Source organism: Aythya marila (assembly GCF_965140915.1).
Source record: "Aythya marila genome assembly, chromosome: 1".
NCBI lineage: Eukaryota > Metazoa > Chordata > Aves > Anseriformes > Anatidae > Aythya > Aythya marila.
The window spans coordinates 127507459-127534999 of NC_139042.1; the positions used below are offsets into that span (position 1 = coordinate 127507459).

A 27541-nucleotide genomic window follows, 5' to 3' on the forward strand; every position below is an offset into this window, starting at 1 on the left:
AACAGAAGCCCAATTCAGTTAAATAGCTTTGATAGACGAGTGGGAAATGACTGAGGAGAAGCGATACCCTATCTCAGATTCCTACCAGGGAAGTATGGACATCTAGCTGTCAAAAGCACAGCTTGGCAGCTCCAGTGAAAACACAGTTCCAATTGACAGTGACCAACACGCCAGCCATTGCTACTACAGTCCAAGTTGTGCCGAGCTTAGGTCAATGGCAAGGGAGATTCATTAAATCCTTTGCAATGACAAGGCTGAGGGCAATCACACTAAATCATGGCGCACGTCATTTCTCAAGGACTTCAGAAAACCGAACAGCAGCCCTACTCTCTTAAAACCAACAGCAGAAGAGTAACAGTAGGGCTGTTGTTATATATAAATATATATGTAACATATGCACACAAATAATCCAAAATACTGAGCTGTAGCTGCACCGGGTACTTCTTTATCCTCTTGCATCTCCTGACAAGATTTAGAAGCCTGGATACAAACCCTGAATGCTTTGCTGTGTGCTGAAATTGCCAAAGCTGAGAACACTGCAAAATTCTTCTGGCCCTTTTTTTTTTTTTTTTTTTTTTTGTGTTAAAGCTTTCTACATATAGATTAACAACTTAACAACTTCACAAATAACTGTTAACACCCCTGATGACTGCTTTAAAGATCTCTTCCTCTTTCTTAAAACTAATTGCAAAAAGGAAACCAGAAAAGGACTGTTTTTAGGTGCAAGACTTGGTATGATAAATGGCAAGGATGCTGGAGATGTTTTAAGTGACAACACTGTTTGCTTGTCATGAAATCATTGCTTGGATAACTTAAGAAAGCAGCAGTTAGACATGCATTGAAAAGTTGGGATTTACATTAATTCCAGCATGAAACATGTCATCCGTATTCCTAGATACAAAAGAGGGCTGGATTCCTCTGCTGGTTCACATTTAGGCCTCAATTCAAACTTCTCCAAAGCACATGCTTCATTGTTGACATAAACAGGGATTCCTTCCCAAACTAGAGCCTTCGTTTGCAGAACACTGTCCTTTAGCTCTCTGACATTCTCCCAAACAAGAGCCTGAAAAGCAGCTGCAGGAATATTATGCCCATTTACTACATTTATTGTATCTCAGTGATCTCACATCTAATGGATGCAGTTTAAAAACAGACATATTTTCCCTCCTAAATGTGCCTATTTTTGCTACTGTAACAAATAGCATCAATTACAGATAAGCTTCTATGTCTCTGTTTTTCCATCTACAAAGTACAGAGAATAGTAATTTGCTGTTCCAAAGAGCATTTCATGCAGACTAATGAGGACATCTCACTTGAAAAAAAAATTCATATCCATGCCAGAATTTCTTCACTCACTATTGTTACATTATTGTAATAATGTAATATATAGCATAGCTAGCATTAAGCATCTGAAAGATGGCACACTTTTCTCTGCAATTTTTCAGTCTTTTCAGCACTTTCAACAGTATACTTTCTAGATTCAGTTCCACTGTTTGCTTAAACAGCCAGTTTGCTGGTTTCCTGTTGCTCCTGTGGTATTTCTCATAGCAACAGAAGAGAACAATGTTTTCAGAACTGGAAAAAGTGAGAGTAAAGCCAAAACACTGGCAGGGTGATCCAGGGGCAGATGCCATGCTTGAATTTATACTCCTTGCTTAATGTGACTTGCGATTTCTAGTTGATAATCTCTCTCCAACATGCAGAAGAATACTCTGCAACTGTCAGATGAGAGCTGTGAATTTAGTTTTTACACTGCTGCACTAAATGTTGTGATCACTTATTAAAAAAAATGGAATTTCTGGAGAAAGCTGTAATAACCTGCCTGCCTTACAGAAAGCCGCATCAGAGCAGAGGATATACAGAAAGGAATCTGCCGGCTGCTATCAGCTTCCCCTGTCAACTTGAGCAGGTCACACATCTGCAGCAGCGTAGGTTGGGGCAAGGCTCCAACCAGATGATCGCAGTCTATCACCAACCCTTGAGCTCTGACAGCTATGTTTGTGATGTGGAGCTCATTATTCGGGGGCCTCACTTCCTCTGCGCGCTGGCTGGCTCTCACAGCACTGCACCCTCCTCTGCATTTATGAATGGATTTGACGGAACTCCGCTATTAGCCTACAGTGTAACTGCATCACCCCATTGTTACTACACACGCACAGCACTCACTGGGGAACAAAAAGCTGAATGAACCAGAGCAGCTGCCAACTCAGGCAAAGACAACTTAGGAAACTATCTCATTCTTCCTTTCTTTGGAGGCTATTTTGTCTGTTGTTTCCTTGCATACAAAATGTGGTCTGCAACAAATAAGGCAGGATAAGATACAGCAAGTCCTGTTACTTGGTTCCAAAACCACAGGCCCTGAACACTACAAAGGAGAGAATAAATAGTGTATGTGCTTTAGGGACAATGTTCAAATGCTATCCATTCAAGATAGATTTCCATGATTTTATACTGCAGCTCAACAGAAAATGAATTCTTGAGTGAGTATGGTGGTTCTGAATGCCATTTCCGTGCAAAAATTTGCAAGGATATTTATGAAGGAACTTTTCAGACCTTGGAAAAAAAAAATCCCAGCACTAACATATGTAGCACATGTAAGTGGAGATATTTTAAATGTAATTTATTATGGATCCAGTCTTCAAAACAGCCTGACTCCACATTTTCAAGGGCTCATGGCCAGCTGTTTTGACAAGACTTTAAGAAAAGCTTGGTTCCTTTTTCTTTCTACCTCAGGCCCTTAAATATGCTTTGGATTTTCAAAACCACTCAGAACACACCAGTTCCCATCAGGGAACAGACTTTTTAAAGGGACTTGTGCCTGCATAAAAGCCTACATTTGGCTCTGCCTGAAAACCCTTCCCCTACTGCTGATGCAGGGGAGGACAACAACTTTTGTCATTTCAGGGCTGCAACCCTGAAAGCTGGGCTCTAGAAGGAAGATGTGTGCACATAAACCTCATTATCACACAGACTGAACCTGACCAATGCTTCTGGCTGCTATCATTTTACAGAGTTTCTTCCACAAGCAATTACTAACCAGCTTAATTTTAGATCTAACCTTGCCGGTTTTTATCAATGATATAATCTGAACACATTTTTAACATGAGATAATCATTTCTGTGTTTCAGTGCACTTAAGAGGTTGGAAAGGAACTGTGGAGATCATTTAAAATAACCCTTTGCTCAAAGCACATAACTATGCTCAAAGTACATAACTATGTTTTAAAGATAACCCTAATTCTCACTAATTTCTGCCTATAAAATTCTTTTCCAAGGTTACAGGAAAGAGCTCATCTACCTACCACTACTGTAGTTTCTAAAGCACCTTGGAATCCTCAGTATACTTCTCCATGAGGAGGTCTGCGGCACAACAGAAAATGCAGGCAAGGCAGTCTCTGGACAGACTCAAGGGAAATGCAAGCAATAACCAGGTTAAATCATGTCTACGTGTGCCATGCTTTATGAGAATGCTCTCAAGCAAGGTCAGAGAGGCAGTTTCCAGACATGTGGCTAGGAAGCTGACACACTGAACTGATGGCTGCTCTTCCAAGGAGGTGAAGAGAGATTTAACCAAGGCAGGTCTGTCACAAGGCGGAGTATTAACCTCAAAGTCTCAAAATGCCAGGTTTATGCCCTACCCATTCAGCTATCCTTCCTCATATCCCGTAATTGTACACAGCAGGAATGCTCGTATCCTCCTCTGAAGCAGCTGGCTCCACTGGGAACAGGATACTGTGCACACTGGAGTGCTCGTCTGGGATGCTTTGGAAATTCGTGACTTCCTGAGTTGTTTATTTTTCCATTGCAATGATCCTCCAAGAGATGCACAGGGAGCTTGTGTGCTTCCTGTGAGTAGTTCTGTTAACTCTTTGCCTACCAGCCTCTCCTCTTCAAGAAACAGCAAAGGAAATGTTCCCACCCTCTGGCAGGAAAACAGATCACACTGTGCAATCCCCATCCTGCAAAACTGCATCAAGCTGTGTTGGACTCGATCTTATCAACTCTTTGGGAAAACAGTTATCAGATAAGGCCATTCAGATATGCCATACAGAGCCTATTTTTGCTACCCGTAACACCGATGAGCATTCTCAAACTCCTCCAAGAGTTACTCCCTAATGATTATTTTGGTAGGTGAAAGGAGTAATGAAACTGAGGTTTACATGGGCTAATTGTCACTGCCTCTTCAAAACTGTGATTCAACCTTCAACAAATAGCTTGGGGCAGCTATTTATCATAAATCACTGTTATCATTAAAACGATACTGGCATGATGCCTTGTACTATCTTGTCTGAAGCCCAGAGCACTGCTTTGCATTCATACGAGGGTAATCATCATCCATGTGTTTTTGAAAGAAACACTAGCGTGTTGGTTCTTTGCTTACCCAGCAGCAGGGTTCTAAATTAAATGGTGTTTATTAGTAGCATATTTTTGGTCTAATTCTTAATGAAACACCCATTAAAAACATTACAGCACTATATGCCAAACTCCACTCTCAGTTACACCAGTGTAAATCTAAAATAACTCCATTGATTTCAGCTTCTTGGTTTATGCTGCTATTTCCTAGCAAACAGATAGCACCCTCAAATTATCTCTGTAGAACAGTAAAAGTTTAGAAAAGCTCAGTGCAGCTTAGTTACAGCAGGATTTCATTATCATTCTCAAGAGTATGTTTTCATACGCTTGCAACTTTGAAGCTGAAATTTTTCATATGCTTTACCTCAGATAGCGACATTTCTCTTTAAGTTCATGAAAATTTCCCATTATGTTTCCACGCTAAGCAATCTCTCTCTCAACACTTCCCCCACCCCCATTTGCTGATGTGGGTTTTTAAGACACCTCTTTGCTCCTGAACAACTGAGAACTAGTTTCAAATATCGGAAGCATCCAAGGTGGCTGGTTCAGGAAATGTCCCTGCATTCCTCAGAGTTCCTCGGCTGAGCAGCAGGAAAGTTCATTTTATTTACAAGCTGAGCTAGGAGGTCAACTGCAACACAGGGGACCCCATAGGAAACACCATGGCACCCCTTGTTGGGCAGCAGAACTCTGTAACACTTTGCCCTCAGGACCTGCTCGTCGGGAAGATTCTCCTCCAGCCCTGTGCAGCATTCTGTGGGCTACGAGGAGGCACAAGGGGCATAAAGGCACAGATTTTTCCCCTGCAGAGCTGTAACCTCTGCAAGTTACCTCACTTTTCCACTGCATGATGCTCCTAAAACCTCTGAGCTATAGATTCTTGCTCTTCTCTAATCTCCCCTTGAAAACAAGATCATTCATACAGTGACGATGAATTAATTGTGTTGCTGCAGAAACAGCTTTCAGGCATCAGAAATTAGGAAGTGAGAGAACTGAAGCTTTTCATTCAACTTTAATTAAGTGCCAGCATAAAATATAGTACAATAGTCTTTACTCTTCATTAACACAGCCTTGGGTGACTCTTACACAATCCAGCCAGTACATTTTTACCAACAATACATTTTACAGATGTGGCTGATATAACTACCTATTATTAAGACTGCCTGATACTTCTTTGAGACCCTGTTTTCAGCTATTTTCAGCTGTTTATCGCTCCCTTAAGCTTTAACAGGTGGGGTGAAACTTTCCAGCTCATGGCCTGATTCCAACAAAAATGTCACGGGGAAAATATCTACCAAAATATTTCCAAATACCTGGCTAATGAAATATACACTATTTTTGCCCAAGTTAACAATTCTTGCTCACTTTGGTTGATCTGCAACTTCAAATTTTTGGAGGAGACAGACTCTGAGTTAGGGCCAGCTCTGCCACAGTGAGAATCCTCCAAGTTTAGCCACATGGAAGTATCTTGAAAAATTAGCGCACATCTAAGTTCTTTAAAGACTTGATTTTTTTCAGTGACTAAATTATCCAGAAGCTCCTTTTGTACTGAGTGTGCTTTGACTTGGAGCTTTGACTTGGAGGCTGAGTGAGAGTCTCCATAGAAGTCTGTGCTGCTGTGGGCTGAGACCAGGAGCAAAAAGAAGAAAGCTTGTCTCTACCCAGTGCCGACAGACTCTTGGAGAGGATGTGACTAGTAAAATGTTAAGAGTTCTTTGTTATTTGGGGAGAGTGATTTTTTTTTTTCCCAAAGGCATATAAGCTTAGCCAAATTTGGGAAGATTTTCAGCAGGATGGCAAAAAGCACATTTCTGACAAAAAGCCATCTGCTAAATTTCAAAGAAAAAGCATGATGAATTTTTCAATGAGACAACATCTTTTTTCTTCTAAACACTTAAGAACTACTAAACTGTTCTGGCAGGTATTTTCTTTCAGAATGAAACAATCAGGATAGAAAAATTCAGCATGAGAGATAAAGTTTGCCCAATCTGCAAGATGTTGCAAAAGGGCATTACATTAAGAAGTATTGGGAAGCCTGAGAAAGCTTCATATATCTCCTATAAGAAAGAAAATGAGCTTTAAATGTATATCCATAAATATCAAATGAAGGGAATCCAGAAAAAAACTCCCAAGACAGCAAAAAAAAAAAAAAAAAAGCCATATATTCCCCTTCCAACATGGTCTTGTGTAATATCCTTGCAACATTCTCTGGAAGTTAATTAACAGGGGCTCCACCAAACCAAGGAGAAAGAAAATTCCACCAGCAGGACACCCTACTGTGACTTTTCATTTGTCTTTACAAGCCTTTGCAGACATCCCCGGTACACAAACAGCGCATGGGAAGAGCCAACTTCTACAACAGCTGGGATCCTGATTCAAGGAGGTTACTGGTTACTGGCTGGTTACACCAGCCAGTAACCAGAAAAAAACACATGGAGAGGTGCAGTAGGAAAACCTGTGATTTGAATCCCTACCATGACAATTGACTGTGCAAGCGAGCAGCTGCATCTAGCCTCACTGGAGTTTCTAAACATTATCCAAATACACCCCATGCAGCATGAACTGCAAATTACCCAATCTAAAGGTGAGTGAGGAACAGATTATTGTGGCAAGGGCTGCATCATAAAGTGATGCTCAAACCTCTTTGCTGGCAAAAAAAGCAGTTGAGGGTGGTAATTCTCTTCCCTGTTATTGTGGAATCTAGGTACATCCAAGTACTTTGCCAGATCCCAGTGACGCAACTTTTGTGGCCCACATGCTGAGTTTGCCTGCCCTCACCTGAGTATTGTCAGCTGCCTGTTGTCTCTGCAAACCAAACCTCCTGTCCATGCTAAAAAAGAGCAAGGACAAAGATCCTTGTGGTTGCAAACAGAAGCTCTCAGAAGACACGAAGAATGACCTTGAACAGCTCCCTGCCATTTCCAGAAAGACAGAGCCTAGTTACTCAATGGTTGATCAAAACCTCACCACATGCATCTGAGAGAAACACATCAGCAGTGCTACCCTGCCATCTCCACTCCAACAAGCGGAGATAGTAGTAGAAGTTTATCTGGACCAGTATGGGGAGTTTCTCAGCTCTTACCAGTATGGGGAACGTGGTCTAGTGATGGAAAGACTGCATCTGTAAAGCTCTCCGACTCTGATAGCACAGGCTGTTCTTAGAAACTGAGCAACTCCCCCCACCAACTCCAAAACAACAAATGATCCTTCCCTCTTTATGCTCAATCAGTTCCAGGATGGATTTTGAAGTAGGGACATAAACAGTTGTGTGGGCATCCATCAGCAAAAGCAAGCAGGAAAATAAGCAGCAGCCAAGGAGCTTCAACAGAAGCTTCAGCCAAGAAACAAAATTCATATGGCTTTGCTGTGCAGCAAGCAAAATCATGGCTGTGGAGTATCAGTCCATGGACATCCCATGGCATTACAACCACTGATAATTATACAAGAAGCTCTCAATGGCTAACACCAACTATATTCCTTATTATGTGGACACTCACAAGTATGGCCAGAAGCAGCACCTGTGTTAACGAGATCTTAGTCTCTCTGTAAGTTCTGGTCTTCCTCTGCCCAGTTTCTAATGTCCTGCTTATATCTATCCACTTGATGTCTAGAGGAGTCCTGCCTGACATTTGTTGGATGCAACACCAAAACTTACTGTGTTTCATCCAATCAAAAAACATCCAAAGAGAAAATTTCAGTCAGCCAATAACTGCCAATATCAATAACTGGTAATTCTTGTTTTCCACATATAGTAAGTAAATGCAATAGATTTACTCAAGCTAAAATAGAACAACTGTACAAATGAGCACTGTGCAATTACTTGCATCAAGCCATTCAGTCTTAATTGTCATATACATTTTTTCTTGTATGTTCCCGCTGCTTATTGCAATATACCAGTGCTGTTTCTGCGCCCGTATGAAACAGGCACAAAATGGCAAATCACCTGTGTGAAATTTTCACTTACAATGAAATGAGTGTTCATTAAATTTCTGTTCATTAAATTTCATTATAAGCATTCAGAATTGTAAATGTTCCTTTTTCTTTGCAGAACTCATTTCCAATCAAAAGAAATGAGCAGATCCAAAAATGCACTTTAAAATTAGGCTCAGAGTGATTGAAAGGAAAAAAAAAAAAAAAGAAATTGTGAAATTCCCTTTTTCTCAAACTGGACTATTCCTTTTTAACCAAAATTCAGAACATTTGTTGGAAAAAAAAAAAAAAACACACTTCTTTTGACAATTGTATCACAGATCTACTAATTGCACAGGGTATTTACTCTGCAAAGCAAAAGCAGTAAAACAATTTATGGTTAACACATGTTAAGGCTGACAGATTGGAAATTGATACTTTTATGGTAAGAATGCATTATTAGTAGCCTGCATTTCATAAAGTCTCGCTCAATTTCTTTCCTTTTCTGTGTATTTCTCCATGGCAAAACTTGTCACCTTAGCAGGAGGTGAAGCTCCTGTTTATCCCGTAGTGCAGTTTACAGTCTACCTGCAGCCACCTACCAACACAGCTGTACAACTGGTGGGAAAGGTGCCCTGAAAAACCCCTAGGGGAAAGGTACCCTGAACACTCCCTTCAGTCCTCTCAGCTTTCTGCTCAGACTGCTGAGCAGAGCTGCCTGTTTGGGTTTTTCGTAGGTACCCACCAGAAGTTAAACTTAATTGTCAGGAACCACTGAACTGCCAGCAGATTCACCTCTCCTACTGATAACCTAATTTTCTGACAATACAAGAAATTCCCTTCATGGGGAGAGCTTAGCAAGGTTATATACGGAAACCCACATGGTCTGGGTTGCACCTGCCTCATATTTTGCCAGTGCTGGAGGATTAGGTAAACTCAGAATTCACTTCCTTTAAGTCAAGGATTTTTAGGAGATTTCTCAGTGAGGGACAGAACAGCAGTTTCAAGGTTGGAAACACAGGACCACTGCCCCTGTGTTTACCTTATGCCACGAGGGATGCCGTCTGCCTTCCAGTGCCATCACTTGAAGGGCACTAAGGGTGGCTTCCCCACTATAGCAAGCCTATTCACAGTAGGAAGAGTGGGTCCAAGCACTCGGACCAGCCAAGGCAGAGCAGGCTCTTCCCTCATAGCTGCTGAACAAAACATGAATGAAGAGTGATTCCCATGAGGCCAAGGAACTCCGGACATCCAGATCACTTCCACCAAGGCACTGGGCCCACACCTACAACCTGCTCTCCCCAGGAACTATTCCCTCCCTTCACTCTGGCAGGCTTTCAGGATCAGAACCCATTTGATGGATGGCCCAGTTTTCCTCAGAGCTCTCAGAAGTGAAACAAGAACAGGAATCCAGGACACTCACCACATCTGTGCTTGTGATCTTGGCCAGGAAGTCTGTTAGGCTGTCACCGGAGAGTGAACTGTCCCCATCATCAAGCTGAAGGCCACAGATGGCTGCTCCCACACTTCCAGTTGCTATCATTGATGGTGGGTACATGGCAAAGTTAAAATCTGCAAGAACAGATCTGGGAATTAGTCCAAGCCTGGACCAGAAAAGCTACAAAACATCACAGGCAATCAACATAAAAACCACACCCAAGAATAAAAAAACGGGGAAGTAGAAGAAAGGGAAAAGTGCCACTCTTTTTGGTCTGACTGAGCTCATTAGTCACACTACTCATCACAAGTAGTCAAAGGAGGTGTAACAGATCTACAAATTAAGATGGAAATGCAGCTTGGTCTTTTATTCTCACTGATGCATAAAATAAACCTGGACAATTTTTAATAGTCTTTTCTTAGTTTACAAAAAAAAAGGAAAAAGAAGAGGGAGGCTTTCTGTAATTTATGTCAGAAATTTGGGTCTTGGTCACACTAGAGCTCTATGTACAATCAGAAAACTAACTGGAATAAGGTATCACAAAGGACTGAACTGAGATTTTTTTATTCACGTCAGTTTTTAAAGACTTAATTAATTCCAGCATTTAACAAACTGTCTGGGAAAGAGATTTTAATTAACAATTCATCTTTACTGCTCTATGTTCAACACCTTTGCAATTAGTAAGTGAGAACACTTACAGCCCATAGCTATGTGATCAAAGAAAAAACAAAGATCACATTTCTCATTACTACTACTTTTTAACAATCAGGTTGAAAATGCATTTCAAAACTTCTCACACATCTGCGGAGATCAAGAGAGAAATGAAAATAAAACTGAATGCTCTTGTGACCTTTCTAAGGCCACTTTATGCTTTTCCATACTGCATAGGCGCTTGGTAACTTGTATTTCCTTTACTAAACACCATTCCCAGATTTTCTAGGTTAAAAATATCTTCCTAAATTTAAATTTGATTTGCAAGTTGTTTGTTCAACAGTAACTCATTATTAAACCCTTCTCTACCACTTTTCGATTGTAAGGACTGGAGGAGAAAGAAGAGGAAATCCAAGTATTTCCCCAGATTAAAAATAATAATCCTAGTAAAAATATAAAAGAAATGCTATCAACATATTTAGTCTATTTATACAGACACTTCACAGAAAACTGTCCTTCCATTAAGGGCACATCCCAAGTCTGAAGACAGCTAGCACAAATTCTGTAATCCTGCTGATTTTTGTGTAACCAAAGAAGTTTCAAACAAACAGAGGTTTCTTTCTCAGTCTCCCAGGTACTGAGACAGCAGGCACAGGAATAGCTCTGAAGATGGCATGTTCTTCTCCAGGCTGTAATATGTACCTGGGATCCAAAAGGAATGCAGAATTCACCAAAGACAGGAACTCTGGTGATATTATTGAACCATATGGACTGGAGGGGGGCTAAAAGGGGAGCTAAAAGTGGGAGAGAAAAGAGAGGAGCTGAAATGCTCACACAGACTTATCTGTCTCATGGAGCCACTGGGAGATGACCACTTGCATGCCCACCACTGTCCTTCCTCCCAGGAAAGCTCAGCAGACATCACACACAGACAAACACTTCTGAATGATCAAATTCCCACTGACAGAAACAACTAGTATGGACTGCTATTATTACAAAAATAACAATTATACACTTCTGTAGTAGTAACTCACTATATATATAAGAAAGCCAATAGCCTTGGAAATCATAATAGTGCCCAAATTAACAACTAAGTCATCAGGAAAGTCTTGACCCCCCTTCTTGTCAGTGTTGGACATTGCCTGGCGAATGCTGATCTCAGCATGCATCACAAATGACGCCACCAATGTAAAAGGAATTACACTTCCACCATCAAAATCAATCTTTCACATTTACCTCATGTGAATTTATGCAGCATAGGACAGCATCCCCCAGCCTGTAAGTGGGAGACCAGGGAGAACAAATAGTGCTACCTGATACAGAGCACATGCACTCTCAGCAGGAGCCTGTGCTCTGCTCAGTGCCTCTGCCTGCTGTTGTGGTTATTACTGGGCTAGACCTTGAGAGCAGGCCATAAACATAGTGGGATTTTAAGCAGAACTCACCATTTCTTCTTTCATCCTGCTTGAAAACGGATGTTCAAAATGGCCCTTGTTTTGTGCCATGCTGCCTCTTTTCCTACTCACGGCTACCTACTGGGAGCCCTGGGACTCAGCTCTGGGTGCCTTGCTGTAGCTCATTCCTGTCGACTGATCTGGTAGCTAGCGGCTCCACGGAAGAAGCACGGGCCACCAGTTTACAAAGTCCAACATGAAAACCAGGAACAGTTCCAGGACTAATAAAGAGGCGTTTCTGTAAAGCTCGTAAATGTTTATGTGCTTTAATTACTGTCCAGAGTCTTCTCCCAGTCCATGGAGCAAGTAACAAATGTTTATAACATTTTAAAATATTCAAACAACATTTATAGAACAGACTTAGCATCCCAAAAATCTGTTCCTACAGAGCATGAGTAACCCCACTAATTTCTGTAGAAATGGATGAATTAAAGAAGGATGCATCTCCATTGATCTGTTTCTACCCTTGTACACACTGCAACTGCTTGGGTTTAGCTCTGCTGGGAACTCTCCTCAACTGGGAACAAGGCATTCAAGCCCTTTGACTTCAGCATGTTTCACCTCCACATACAGCACAAAGACACGGGAACTAACAGTGCTCCTGGCTGATACCACAGGGGACAAAGCAGGCTGTGGCACAATGCCTGCTGAAGTACATGTGAGCATAAAATGAAGGAGACGAGAAAAACGGCGAGTGCAAACCCCGTGTGCTTATGGGGGCATGAATGAGGCTGCAATTGACTAACATGGCCATAAGCTGGGACGCAACTCCAGCATTTGTTTTTTGGACTTACCAAACTGTGTCCTAATTATGCATGGGAACTAGAGACCTGCCAGTGGCCATGGATCTTCCATAATCTACTCCTCCTTGCCACAATTTTTGGGAAGATGCAGTTATCTTTTGGAAAAGATAACTCCAACAAAGTCTGGACAGTCCATATAGAAGCTACAATGCAGTGGGTAAGAACAACATGCCTCCACTCCCACCCATTGCATCTGCAGCTGGGAGAAACAGATCCCCTTGGAGGCCCAGGTGGACCCATGCCTCACAAGTGTCCTCATAGCGTAGCTTCCCCCAGTTGCCAGCGGCTAGCAGAGGAGATCTCATCAACAGGGAGCTCCTGTGTCTCTCTCCCAACACTCATCACAGCCCAGGCTCAATGAGATGAGCGAACAACACGCATTCAGCCTCCCCTCTGAACTTCCTCGCCTCCTAGGGGCTTACATCAGGACCTCCACATTATTCAAATGCCGGTCTTCTCGTGGTTGATTTTATACCTACAAGTTATGTACTTCCAGAAACCGTCTTCCTAGGAAGCTGAATAAAGAGCCACAGTGCCCCTGCCAACTAGCACTGCTGTAGGTCTGCTTCCACGTGGGGTCACATGAGAACGTTTCTATGCCCAATAACCTTGTTAGTTCCCTTAATGTCATTCATAATGCAAATGAGACAGCGAGCGAATGGCCAGAGGCCCAGAGTGACTAAAGCTCAGCATCCAGAAAGTCTTACATTGCCTCTAGCTCTAAACTAACTTCCCTCCATAACAAGCACCATAAACTTGGCTATCAAAGCTACACATGCCCAGTCTTTGTTGTACAACAGGCAGCGATTTGTATCACTGGCTCCTATTTTTAGCATATTAATTAACTACTGCAACTGGTGAGGCAAGTGTCTCCAACTGGAGAGTGTGGCGCCATTGTCTGAAGTCATCACCTCATCTCACGCTATTGAAAATCATGGCAGTGACCCTCCTGCTGATATGAATTTAACCTGACATGCCCACAAAGGGATGGGGGGTGGTGCACCAATTTTGTGCACATGGTTCTCCACATCACCCTGGACCCTATTAGTGTGGAAAGAGCTCATTGAAAGAAAAGAAGCCACATTGTGCTGGGCCACCTAGAGGGTTGAATAGAAAAGGCTGAGGAAAAGAGCAGGCAGCGGAATAAAGGCCGTAATTAACATATTTCCATATTCAAGCAAAGCAATAACTACGTGAAGTGTTTGTCAAGGTGCAATGAAAGCATAAATATTAAACACCGTATCTGAGGGGATGCAGAACCCCCCTCCGAGTCTCTTACATTCCATCAAGAAATTTGAAACAAGATATCTATATATGATTTCTTGATTATAAGCTCTTGTCCCACTTCCCACATGATAACAGCCAAAACTCGCCATTCTTACTCACAGGCAAAACTTCCTCCAGATTTAAGTCAAAAGCTTGCCTTGACATTTAAGAAAAAAAAATCAAAATAAAAGGGGGAAGAGAGAGAACTTAAAACATTTGAGACATATACTTTTACTTTAAATTCTTGCCGGAGACCATGAACCCTGAATTACAAAGGCAATCTTATAAAAAGCACTGGACACCTGAAGCAAGGCTATGGCTATGGACCTATATGCAACCCTGGTTAATGGGAACCCAGAGTATGTACTCAAGGCATGGCTCTGACTCTTAACTTTGCTGCGATTTATGCAACTCCACAGCAAAATACGAAAGAGTTTCGAAAGTCAGAGGGGTAGCACAACAACATGTAGTCTAAGAGAATAAGAACATGCAAACACTTTAAGGAAAGAAATGGGTTGTTAGAAAGCAGGACTTGTTTTGCCTTCTATTCCCAGGCAATAAATGCCATGAACCATCCCATCACCATTTCCATGCCACCTTTTTTCCTAAAGGATCTTAAAAACTTGGGACCAACCCTGCACAACCCCACTGACTCCTACAGGTAACTTCAGTACTGGAGGAAAAAAAAAAAAAAAAAAAGCAAATACAAGAAAGTGCCATTTGAAACACAGCCACCTCTGGACCAGACAACCAGAGCAAATTCAGGGTACCAAGGACAATCAGCACTCTTCTGCACTCAAGCTAGAACTGACAGCCAGGACAGGAATGTATGCACATGCCAAGATCATTTTTCTGCACGTGCAGCAAATGTGACCGACGGTCAGGTGCTAGGACCCTGCACACCACAGCTGAGCTATTTTGCTAGCTCACTCCTGCAGGCAGATCCAGTGGACTTCACTACCTCTGAGCCAGGAAAATGAACGGTTGACAGTCAGACTAAAGCAGGAGAGAACCAGAGGCAGGAACCCAGAGAGGTCCTGCAAGGGGAAGCCCTAACTCACAGCCAATAAAGGAAAACTGCCGGAAGGAAAAGAGCACTGACAAATACCCAGGCTGGACGTGCTCTGTGTGCCAAAGCCAGGTGGGAACTCCACCTTCTCACAATGATCCCTGTTGCTGTTCTGGTTGCAGGTTGCTATTTTAACAGCCAGTTTTCATCTATAGGATTTAATAGAGGTTTGTTTGCAGAGCTGCAGATGCAGAATTGGAAAGCGCTACCTAGAGGAAAGCAATGCTTCTCAGGGGGCACATCACAGGGGGAGGAAAAAAAGAAATGTTATCTCCATCAGGAGAACACAACGATGATCCTCAACAACATCAGTTTATAAATTGCTATATAATTCTTATCAACATTTATCAGCCTGATTTCATTCAGCATCGAACTTCACATAGCCAATGATTTTACTATGAGGATAAGCATGGATCTTTATTTTAGAAGGTAAGTTTAAAATAAAGCTGTAAGAGAAACAATATAAGTCACGCATTTAATTCTTGCCTGTTTTGATCCAAATGCATTTCCTGTGTTCATGTGTTAATAATCCAGTTGGCTTTAACTGCACTGGCCATTTTATCTCTTACTCCTGTAATTCTGCGAGATACAACAATTTTTCCCAATGTTAACAATTTCTGCTTTTAAAAGCAAAACCAACTGACTCCTTAGCACTTAAAAAAAAAAAAAAAAAGGTATACCAGTGCCAAGAATGACAAAAGAAAAAACTATCAAGTAAAATAGGATGCAGATGTAAGTGCTTCTATCCATTGAGTAGGTGGCAGGGAAGACACCTAATTCTGTTCCTGGGCTACAGTAAGGCTAAAAAGATTGGACTTTATACTTTGAAGTATCCTAAATGCTAATGCTATCGCACAACCTTCTGAGTGAAGTATAGACAGGAAAACTTGTTGAACACTCTACATAGAAAAGTATACAGGCACTCAATGCAGCATACTGATTAGCTGCAGATTAAATCATAAGCTCTATTTCTGAATAACTATTTGTACTGATTATTATTGCCATTTGATCTGCAATTTCAATAAGGTAGCTTAACCAAGATCAGGATTACATTAACACTTGAACCATCAAAAGGTCAAATGTGCAGCTGGTAGGAAGGACAACTTATCTTCCAGCTCAGGAAATATACTAGCTTGTATCAGCAAAGGCTCTCTTCCTCAATTTCATTCCACATCATCTTTCCAGATTTGTTGGGTCCTACAACTTAAGGAGAGAGCCTGCTCATATGAAATAGTCCCCAGGCCCTGCCTACTTGCTAATGGAGCTGTGATGGCTCTTGTGGCCTCATTCTGCTGGAGGTTTGTTATACTGATATGAGCTGCCTCTCCCAGGAACAAGCAAAAGCCTTCTTTTGTCTAGCAATAAAATCACATGGGTTATTTTTTCTTCTGACACGTGTAATGCAAGAAGCATTTGTGCAACCACCATCACTTTACAATGCGTATTTTCCTTCTATGAGATTAATGCATCTAACAAAGCCTCTCTGGACTTTTTTTCCCCTCTGTGAAGAACAGGTCCTGGCTAAGATGCATAGCACACCTTTGCCTTCTGCACAGACATAGCCAAGTAAGTCTTACTTTGGCTAAAAGCATAAGGACACATAGCACATTGCCCAGCAGGACTCCTGAGGACCAAACATGCCTCTTGGTGTTACACAGCATTCTGTGTAGTTACCCTCCAGGTCGGCATGGCTATAGGCCTCACTGTGCAGTCTTTGCTCATACAACACTCCCATTGACTTCCACAGAACTTCTGTCTGAGTAAGGATCCCGGATTTGGCCCAGAAGTTAAAAAAAAAAAAAAAAAAAAAAAAAAAAAGCTTTCTCAGCTTTCAAATGTAGATGATTAATGTCCCAGAAACAGTGGGCAGAGGTTTGGCACACAGTACAAAACTGACTTAAAGCTGAAATTTTCCTCCTGTTTCTTAGGCTCATTCTAGACACAGATTTTGAAAGCCACCAGTCATGAGATGCTCCATTGTATTTGTTATGGTAACATCTCACCTGCCAGAGGACTCAGCTGAAGCACAAAAGAGAATGTGCAAACAACTGAGTCTAGGGATCTACACAGTTGCTTTCTGTCTCTGCAAGTCCACAAAGCTTTCTGCTTCCAAGTTTTGCATGCCACTTAAATAAAACACCAAGAACCTCCTGTGATTAGTCTCTCCATTACTGCTTCTGCCCAGAGAAGCACAGCTCCTCTTGCTGAGTCCTGGTCTGCACATCCTCTCCACCCTCAAAACCCATTCTTTTGTAGATCCTGAGACAAAAATATACATATATACCCTGTGCCAAAACAGTGTCACATACAGCCTCCAACGAGAGAGCATAACTTAAGGAAGCAGTCAAGCATCTGCAACTCTGAACAACCTGGAAGAAGAAATGGAGGGCAAGCTGAAGTCAAGGAAATATTGAATAGTCCTCCTTCCATCTGCAGTGTGGCATGCTCTGCATGCAGCTCTGCAGCCAGGGCATTTTCCTGCTCCTCCAGGAGTGACTCCATGGCTTGGAGAGCAACACAAACAAGCAAATGGATGACCCCCTAGAAAAATTTCCAAACTGTGGAGTGCTATGGGAAGAGACAGAGGTAAGCCCATTGCAGGACAAATGAAGAGTGAAAAGCAACAAACAGACGGGAGGTAGGATAAGAACAGCAAATGACAGTGACTTAAGAGAGCAAAAGAAGAATGGTCTCTTTGGGGGGCAAGCAGATAAACAGGATCCTCTCAAGCTGAAAAAGAGGTAAACATCTGTTTTACCAAGCCATATTGTAAGGGCAGGGAGTCTTGCTGCACTAACTTTTTAGTGCCTTTGAAATTCACAGGGCTCCTGAAGTAGAGTTTAGCTCACATAGGGTAGCCACCAGCAGGGTAAGAAAACAAATGACACTGTGAAAGACACAGTATGTCAGCACGTATCAGTCTATACGGTGTTACTGTGCAGTTAGCGAGGCAGCTTGAAGAGAGCTGTCCTATGCACAGGCAATTCCCAGTCAACAGATTGTGCTCTGCTCACTTGCCAGTACCCTGTGTGCACAGCCACAGCTCTGCAAGTACAGGCAGAGCTGGGCTGAGGGTGGCTCCACTTTCAGATCCTTCTGGTGGAGAACGAGGCTTCAGAAAGTGTTACAAGTGCAGGGCAGGGAAAAGAGAAAACTTCTTGTTCAAGGAATAAGCTTCTGTCTTGCTTAGAAGTAATAAGTTCAGATGGGACCAAAAGCAAGGAGGGATATGTTCCAGTTTCAGTCATGCTCATGTGAATCATTACTCACTACAATGACGGGGGAGAGGCTGTGGATTTATATTCATGCAGCTTGTTTCAGAAACCAGGCTTGAAATAAAGACAGAGCACCAAAATGATAAAACATAACTGAGAATACAAAAGTATTCTCAGTTATACAAAATACAAAAGGAGTGTCTTCTCCTTTTGTGTACTATTCACACAGAAATCAGACTAGAAATCAATATTAAAATGATCCTAAACATCCAACGCAACCCAGCAACCCATCAGTGCCCCTTCCCAGTTTGCTGACATGAAGTCTCACAGGACTGAGACCACAGCTGGCTCTGCAAAGGCAAGGAACACTTGGGAATTTCTGGTATAAAGCTTTTGCTGAAACCAAAATGGAGCAGTAGGTGAAGAACTCAAGCTAGAGGAGAAAAGATCAAAATATGTCAGACTTTACATGACACAGTAAAGAAGAACTACTTGAGAGCAGAGTAAAGCAGCATTGAGATAAATCAGGAAGCAAAAGAAGAGACATTGCGTGCTAATGTCTCTTAGACATTAAACAAGACTAAAACTATTAGCCAGCCAGCAAGGTCAAGTCTGGTAACACTAAAGAGCCAAAACTGGGCTAAACACATGCATGGAGGGAGCAAAGAAGAGGCATCCACATGTCAAAGAAGGTCATCTAGCTGAAAGAAGGCAAATGGGGAAATGAAACAACAGGCTTAACCCAAGCTGGCTAAGAGCAGAAGCTTTGAGGGAGAAAGGGAAAGAAGAAATGCAGCGGCTGATGAAGAGAACTCTGCAACAAATAAGACACGAAAAGGAAATGACAACTGGATCTGGAAGGAAGTTTGATGAGAAGGGGATTTTTTCACAGAGGAGGTTAAGAATTGCTTTGAGAAGAGTGGTAGTGAAAGGGAAATAAAGCATTAATAACACGTTATTTCCATAATGCAAATAACAGTGTTGCAGCTTGCTAGTAAACTGAGAATAAGGTAGACAACTGGGAAAAGGGGCTTGGTTAAGGTATCTGCTTTTGAAGCTGTGATGGGTTGTGGGTCCACCTCAGACGTAAATGTCGCCACAGCAATTTGTGGAAAATGGGGCGTAAAGAAAAGAAAAACTGCAGCCAGTGCCATTGTGCCCTTTCTTCTGGGAAGCTCCATACCTACATCTTTAACGTGCAAAAAAAGGAAACTTTGACTCGTTGCTTCGTTAAACTCTAGAGGACTTCAGTTCATGCATTTGATACCACAAGAAGCAGATCACACAGGGGAAACAGAGGACAAGCGCATAGCTGGACCAAGTGGCAGAAAGAGAATGCTGTTCTGGAGCTCAGTAAATGGACTAGTAAAACATGGAACCAACCATCAAGGAACTCACGGACAAAGAATGGAAAGAAGCCAAGGCCTTTGGAAAACTCCTTCATGGCCCACACTCCTACAATAGTATGGTTACTTGGAAAACTTCATGGGCAAAGGATTACAGACTAGAATTTGAAAAGGTAAATCATAGTGGAATCTACGTTACTCAAGACAATGTCCTCTTAAAACAAAATAAAACACTGTTTTAGGAAATTAAAACAATGGAAGAGGGAAAACTGGGCTGGTATAGAAGACAACATACAAGTATGTTGGAAGAGTGATGGCTGATATTATGATGATCCTAATAATTTTAACCACTGAAAAGACCACCTTTTGCAGAAGGAAAGAGCAGTGTTAATGAACCCTAAGTAGGGGGAAAATGCAAAGCCAATATACACGTGATGTACCAAAATAAGTTACTAATTAGACCAGAAATATCTGATGGATTACCAAGAGTGATCCTGCAGGCACTGAGCAATATTTCTGTTGATCTCTGTGGCCTTTTGCCTTAAAAGGATCACACAGAAGTGGAAAAAGAAGGAAAAGCTTCAGCATCTTGTAACCAAATCAGTAACCAAAAAGTTAATTACCCTCTGAAAATCCATATAAGCATTCTCTAAAAGATCTACTGAGGTAGTAAAAACTGGCCTACATTGTAAGAACAGTCTCAAACATTGAGAAGCAGAAATAGCAGTTAACAGTCATACACTTGTATTACCCAAAAGCTGCATTTGATTTCCCATTTGCCTCTGCAAACACACAGGGGGCAACAGTTCTCACAATGCACAAATCCCATCACAAAGAGTTAGGTATATCAAACAATAGAGAGTCAAAATGTTAAGCCATATACTACTTCGAAATACCCCTGTAAAACATGGCATGCTGCTCATCTGCTTTAGGTCTAACTCCTATAAAGTGGTCTAACAGTTAATTCTTGGAATGAAAATTAAAGTACACTTAGCCTTTAAAAGTCACCAGAAAATAACAATAGCATTTTACATATAAATACATAGCAAAAACTTCTATTCCTTCAGAGCCATTTTTCTTATCTAAGCCTTCAGAAACTGTATTCAGTCAAAAATATGACAAAAGGGAAGCATAATGGTTCCCTACAAAAGGGAGCAGTTTCACTGCTTGCTTGGAGTCAAGAGAAAGAATCCAAATTTTTTTTTTTTTAATAATTACTTTTTAAAATTGTTATTCCCTATGCTCCAGTAATGTAGTAGGATCACATACATATTAAAATAAAATCTCTATCTCACTGGTTAACCAGTGTCCTGTTAACAACATTTTACAGAACACAACATTCATTTTGGGCCAACGTGCTTTTACAGCTTCTAGTATTTTGGCTATCCCATATTTGACCGTACAAATGACCTGTGGCTCTTTAAAAACATTACTGAATGAGGCAAAGTAGAAAATCACTGTGTTCAGCCTTATTGGCCTTACAGCAAAAGCACCACATGTATTAGTAGGAACAGGACTGCAAGTGCCTTACAAGATACTGTTGATACACAGTATGAGGACCTGATGCACAACACCTTTTGCAAAAGTCCCACTGGCTTGAACAGCTCTTCCCACACCATACTAAGGACGGAGGGGATGAAAAGCTTTCGTGCCACCAGCGACTAATCTTCCCATCACATCTCACGCAGACATATCCAGGGCACCTTGGCGTACCTGTGGCACAAAGGGCAATGAAGGTTTGTGCATGCTTCCGGATCAAAAGCAACTTGTCTTTAGGTAGAGGCAGCTTCCGTAGAATGTGTTCAATGAAGTCATGCGGGGTGACTGCTGCGAGGTTCCACTTCAACTTCCCCAGCACCACGAGCTCCCATTCCTGCAAGAGTTTGTGGGGGGAAGAAGAGAAGAAAAGCCATAATCAAGTCTGAAGAAAACACTTCACTTATTTATCTGATTGTAATTATATCACTGCTAAATTGGTTCTGATCAAACAATTTTTTTTCAGTATGCCCCTACTGCTTTGAAGTTGTTGGCTTTTTTTCTTTTTATTCTTTTTTTTTTTTTTTTTAAACCACTGGAAATGTCAAGCACTGCTGAAAATAATGAGACCTGGCAGCTCCTGCCAAGATTTTACTTTTTTTGTATCCAGTGTTGAATGCCCACCCAGAAAGTTTAGCCTGCAATTAGATATTGCCAAGGTCATTGTGGTCCTTTCCTAGTAACTTCTTTTAAATGACTGTAGTCCTTACTTTATAGCCATTTAAAGCCCTCGAGATAACCACGCACAAAAATAACCTAGATATACATTCTTTTTCAAAACAGGGGAAGTTCATTTGATGGCACTCTCTCCAAAACTGCATTCAAAAGCTCCTGCAGATAAATCTGATGGTGCTTAAACTACTCTGAGACAGGCTTTGCAGAAAGGAAATGCACATAACACAGCCAAGAAGTAGCCTGTGTAAATTATATGCCAATAAATCATGTAGGATCCAGTCCCACATTCTTTGCACGCCCAAAACTCCCAGTGAAATCAAAGGAAAACTCGGGCACCTATGTAACTACTGGCCATTCCCTGCAATGTGACGACACACAGGAACGGTACCTCATCAACAGATCTGACTGTGGGGCTAGGTTTGCATACTTAAACATTTAAAATGAGTTTTGAATACCTTACAGTGCCCCGCAGAGCAGACAAAACTCAGGCCTTGGACTCATTTCTGTCTCATGCATCAACCATTAGCTATTAACTAAATTCCATGCACTGATTCTTGAGTCCTGATGATGCGTTAGCCTGATGGAGCCCAGCGTGGCGGGAAGCCCCAGCTAAGTTTGTAGAGCTGGCAAGTCGAAAAAAACGTCCTTTAATTTTGCAGCCCAGGAAACGTCAACCAGTGTTGCTGAGAAACCATAAACATGGACCCCACAACGCCATTTCTGCAGTTGTTTCTCTGAATAGATATCTGCTCTAACAGCAAGTTACTTTCCTACAGACATTCCTACTGGATTATGACAGAGCCCTCCATAGCTTGGAAATCTCACATTCACGTACCTACCCCCTACAGGGCCCAAAAAACAGATGCTTCTTTTCTTCCCTCCCTCCCCCCCCCCAAAAAAAAAGTAAAAATAAGGTGTTTTAACAAAATGGCAATTACGTTAACTAAGGTCTGATCTTCCCAACACAATAGATTCTGATCCAGAAAAGCACATAATGGTGCGATCTGGAAGACTGGGTAGAGGGAACGCAAGGTTAAATGGACGTGACAAGAAGAGGGAGGTACATTGTGCTCCCTCTTCTTGCACAGGGTCCACAGCGCTTCCTGCAACAGCCAGTGTCACCAGTGGGACACCTAATGCCTGTGACAGCCATGGCAGGGTTTGCAGCACAGAGCTCTTTATTCTGCAGAAGCATGAGCTCCTGGCCCCTCCCCAGGGGGAATTCCCACTGGCTTCACCCAGTGATTCATAGGAGAAATTCTCGTGGGATTCAGCTAACTATGCACATCCACCAGCGTCTGTGCAAATGAAGCTACCGGGCCGAGCGTGCATCCCTCTGACAGGCTGAACAGAGTCGTTACACTTGGAAAAGACCTCCGAGATCATCTGCTCCAAACTCCCGCTCTATGCCACTCTGCACATATTAAGCATTCCCCTGAATAACCGTGATTCTTTCTGTTTCTGCTTTCCCAGTGTCTGGTTTGAATCCCCCAACGCCAAGCCCCTTTCCCTCGTGGGTCAAACTCCACCCCCCCATCACCTGCCTTGCCGAGAACCCCCTGCACGAACCAACCCACCGTTCATCAGCCGCACAGCACCCGGCACCCCAACCTTGCCCACCGGCACCCCGCCACTTGCAGCCAAGCAAGCCCCGCAGCTAGGCGCAGCGCCCCGCCACTGCACCACCGGGCGAAGACGGCCACGGGGCCCCAAATCCGGCTGCCCCCCCCCTTGCTCTCCCTCCCCGCTCCCTCCCTGGGGCCGCCTGGCAGCGGTTCAAGGGGTGAAGTCATGCCCGGCTCCGCGTGTCTGCCGCCAGGTGGAGCCGCAGCGCCGCGCCGAGCCGAGCTGAGCCGCGCCGGGCCGCCCGCAGCAGCGCCCCCGCCGCGGGGCAAGCACACGCGTGGGGCCGGGGCTCCCCCGGGGAAATGCGGGAGCAGCAGGAGCAGCAGCCGGGCAGCCCCAGGGAACTGCACGGGGGGTGCCAAGGGTGGGGGCAGAAGCTGCAAGGAGGGGAGCCCAGGACCCCCCACCACCGCTGCCACCGCCAGCGGCCCCCAGCCCCGGGGGTGCAGTGCGCCCGCAGGATCTGGGCGGCCCCGCTCCATCACACGGGTGGCTCTAAGCACTTTTGACAATTCAGGAGAGCGTGTGAAGGAAAAAAAAAAAAAAAAGTGGAAAGCATGATTTTAAAAAGGGGGGAGCGTGGGGGGAGGGTGGCAAAAGTGGTGGCTGGCTGTGGAAGAGAGGGAGAGGCAAGGGGACAGCTGTCAGCGCAAGAGCTGATGCAGAGGATGGGTGTGCTGAAGGTGGAAGGGGGCTGCTTACCAGCAGCTCTTGGGGTTTGATGGAATTGTCCGTATATATGCACAGCTTCTCTGCTGTGAGGGGGATTGTCTCTTTCAGCTTGGAGGCCAGGAACATGCACACTGCCCCCAGCAGTTGCAGATGGCACTTTCGAGTGGGCACCACAGCTAAGAATCTGTCCAAGTAATTCATTGCCAGAGGGAAAACTTCTTCTTCACACTTCTGCTCTTCACAGACCTGCAAGCAAGGAGCGTGGGGAGGGGAGGATGGGAGGGTGGGGGGCAGAGAAAGAGACAAGAAATAAAAAAATGAATAAACGAGTGACCCCACAAAACACACCACTGCCTGTGCGCTGCAGCTCCTGCTATTTTTGTTTCCCGGGGAGCTAAATTTTGGGGGAGGGGGAGATCTCTGGAGAGGCTGGGAAGGCTGTCAATCGGCTTTCACATTCCTTTAGTTCATTCAGTAAGAAATGAATTCAAGACACTGTGTGGGAGAGCCGAAAAGCCCCATCCAGCAGCAATGAGCAGCCTCCGACTTTTTTTTTTGCGACCCAATTCTTTTTTTTTTTTTGATTTCGTCATATTTTCAAAAAATCGATAAAAATATCAAAACACCTCTGGAGGTCCCGGTTTTGGTGCCAGTGGCATCCCGGGGCGGTCCCCTATCGTTTCCGACAATTGCAAAAATTCCCCCGGGGGGCATCCCCCAGCTCTGCGCCCCTGATCTGGTGCGGGGGGGAAGGACGGGAGACACAGCGAGGGCGAGGTGGGGTGGGGAGAGCCCGAGCAGCCTGAATCCTTAGAGCAGGAGCGAGCGAGAAAATTATTTCAAAAATTTACTAAAAATCAGCGCTGCGGAGAAACCGCACAAATCGCACATGAAAATCAAGCGGAGGGTCTGCTCTTTCCAACCCGGGGGGGTTTGTCTGGGAAAAGTCCCCCCCAAAAGAGATCCGAAGTGGGCAAATGATGATGGTAGGGGCTAGGGCAAGGCAGTCAAGCCTGCGGGGCTGCGGGCCCGCTGCCGCCCCACGCTAAGGATTGGGGTGCAGGAGGTGTCCGCCGCCTGCTTGGGCTTCCCTGCAGCCCCTGGCTGCATTTGGGGGGGCGGGGGTGCAGCGGCGGGGGGCCCCCCCGGAGCCCCTTCTTGGAAAGAAGGGTGAAGACGGGCTCAGCGCCTCCGAGCAGCTGCACGCAGCTCAACATGGCGAAAAAAGGCACGTCCTAACCGCTGCATACGTGGGCATGAAATCCTCGCTGGGCAAAACGTGGGGGGCACTGGTCACCCCCCGCCCCTCGCCCTGCCCCAGGCGCAGCTCCCTTTCCCAGAAAAGCCTCAATCTCAGGCGCTCCAGCCGCGCTCCAGCCGCCCTGCAGCCGGAGGCGGCTTTTCTTTTCTTTTTACTTGCAAATGACTTGCCCAGCTCCCCCCCACTTCCTCCCCTCGCTGCACCCCGCTTTGCAGAAGCGGCAGCCCCCCGGCAGGGCGACTGCCAGGGCGGGCTGCGAGATGCTCCCCGCGCCCCTTCCCCCACCGCACCGAGGAAAGAAGAAAAAAAAAAAAAAAAGAAAAAGAAAACCCACACACACACACAAAAAAACCAACCCCAAACCCACGGTGACCGGGGGGCGAGAGGCTGCAGGAGGAGAGGGGCAGCGAGGCAGGGGCGCTGCACCCCAGCCCCCCGCGGGCAGGGGGCTCAGAGGGGCCGGGGTGGCCAGCAAATACGAACCTCCAGCATCCAAGTGGCCACCATCCTCCTCATGAAGGGCTGGATGTCCTTCTGGACGCACTTGAAGTAGGAGCACTGGGGCAGATACCTCTCCTCGATGGTTAGTAAGTTGTGCAAAACGCGGTCGTCGTAGAGCAAGTTTGGGTCAGGCAGAGCTCTCCTCATGGGATCCACCTCGCAGCACAGCAGCTCCATGTTTCCAAAGAGATCTCCCTCTTTCTCTGATGGAAAAGTTTTTTTTTTTTTTTTTTTTTTTTTTTTGGGGGGGGGGAAGGGGGTGGGGAAAGGAGAGGGGTAAAGGAGGAGGGGTAGGTGGGTGGGAGGAAGACGGCAGGGCTTTCCAGCTCGATCCTGCCTCCCTTGAAACTCGTCTCTCCCTCTCTTGATTTCTAGCCTAAAGTTGAAGCAAAGTGACGCAACTCGCCAGGGCAGGCAGTTCTCTCTCTTGTTATTATGGAGAACAGCAGCTGGTCAGACGTAACATCAAACGCGCTTTTTTTTTTTTTTTTCCTCTCTATAAGCTAACAAGGAACCAGGAGGCCCTCGTATAGGGACACACACACACAAATGACAGCTTCTCTTTTCTCCCTTACAGCGACAGAACGAAATCCGCTCCGCACTTTTCCTCCCGCGGGGAGCCTGCCTTTCGTCTATTTCCCCTCCTTTTCTGGCCGCAAGGGGCTTACGGCACCCACCTGGGCTGCGAAGGCTAAGGACGAAATGCCCCTGCTTGGTGGCGCGCCACATGCACGTCCCGTGTCCCCCCCCCTCGAGCCTTTGACCCGCTCCCCCCCCCCCCCCCTCCTCCGGTACCCCCCTTTAATCTGAGCGGGGGGGGAGCGTGCAGAGCTCCCTGATAGCTCCTGCCTAAGAGCAAACCCGAAGAAAAAAAAAAAAAAAAAAAAAAAAAAGCAAAAATATATATTAAATAAAAAAAAATTAAAAAAAAAAAGTAAGATATGCCGAGGGTGCTGGAGGGGTGAGCGCTCGGCAACGCTTTCAGGGTGCAATCTAGCAACAATCCCTCCGCCACTTCCTCCGGTCTGCACGCCTTGCGAGCAGGCGAAGTGCTTCAGCAGCGCACGGCGGCCGCAACTTTCTAGGAAACGGCGCGGGGGGGTCCGGGGGCCGGCTGGGGGCAGCGGGAGCCCCGCACCGAGGGCTCCCCCCCCGGCAAGGCGCTGCCCGGGCCCCGCTGTCGGCGCCCGCGGCTGCAGCCCCGCTGCCCCCGGTGGGAGCCCCCTGCCCCAGCCCGGGGCTGCTCGCTCTGCTCCCTCGCCTACCTCCGGGCAAAGCAGCCGGCTGGAAAAACGCGTCAACTTTGTGAGGTCTCTGCTGCAGCCCCCGCCGGGCTGGGGGCTCCCGAGGGGGAAGGAGCTGCTCGGGGGCGGCCCCGACGTGCATGCGGGTAGCACGCTGCCGGGGGCCGCCGGCCGCCCCCCCGGAGGTGGACTGAAGGGGAGGGGAGGGGGTGTGGGGGGGAAATACCGCCTTAAAACTGTGAGTACGGAGTTTGGGGCGCCGCTTCCCCTCCCTCTATTTGCATAGCCAATAGCTCTGGGGCTCTCGCCGCTGCGCGCTGATTGTTACCGGGCAGATTATATTTTAAGGACGCCTGCCGCCCGGCATCCAGAGCGGCCCCGGGGGGACGGGGGCGAAGAGCAGCCCCCTCACCTGGCCTCCTCGGGCGAGGGGGGGCAGCGCTGCCCCCTCCCAGCCCGGCCGTCGCCCCTCTGCAGCGCAACGGGAGGGATGGGACCGGCTCTGCCTCTCCCCCCACCACCC

General features: G+C 45.0%; 1 protein-coding gene across 2 annotated transcripts in view; it reads right to left on the bottom strand.

Moving 5' to 3' along the window:
- CCND2 (cyclin D2) overlaps nucleotides 1–27208 on the bottom strand; it is a 41501-nt gene extending 14293 nt beyond the window's left edge. For both annotated transcript variants that reach the window (XR_014317941.1, XM_082765164.1), the window contains exons 1-5: nucleotides 27040–27208; nucleotides 25757–25977; nucleotides 24043–24258; nucleotides 21217–21376; nucleotides 9685–9833 (exon numbers count right to left, since the gene is read on the bottom strand). Coding sequence is in view for 1 of the 2 variants with exons in the window: in XM_082765164.1 (XP_082621290.1) it covers nucleotides 9685–9833; nucleotides 21217–21376; nucleotides 24043–24258; nucleotides 25757–25977; nucleotides 27040–27160 (867 nt within the window). In the remaining variant the exon portion in view is untranslated. The remainder of the gene's footprint in view (nucleotides 1–9684; nucleotides 9834–21216; nucleotides 21377–24042; nucleotides 24259–25756; nucleotides 25978–27039) is intronic.
- Between the last annotated feature and the right edge of the window lie 333 nt (nucleotides 27209–27541).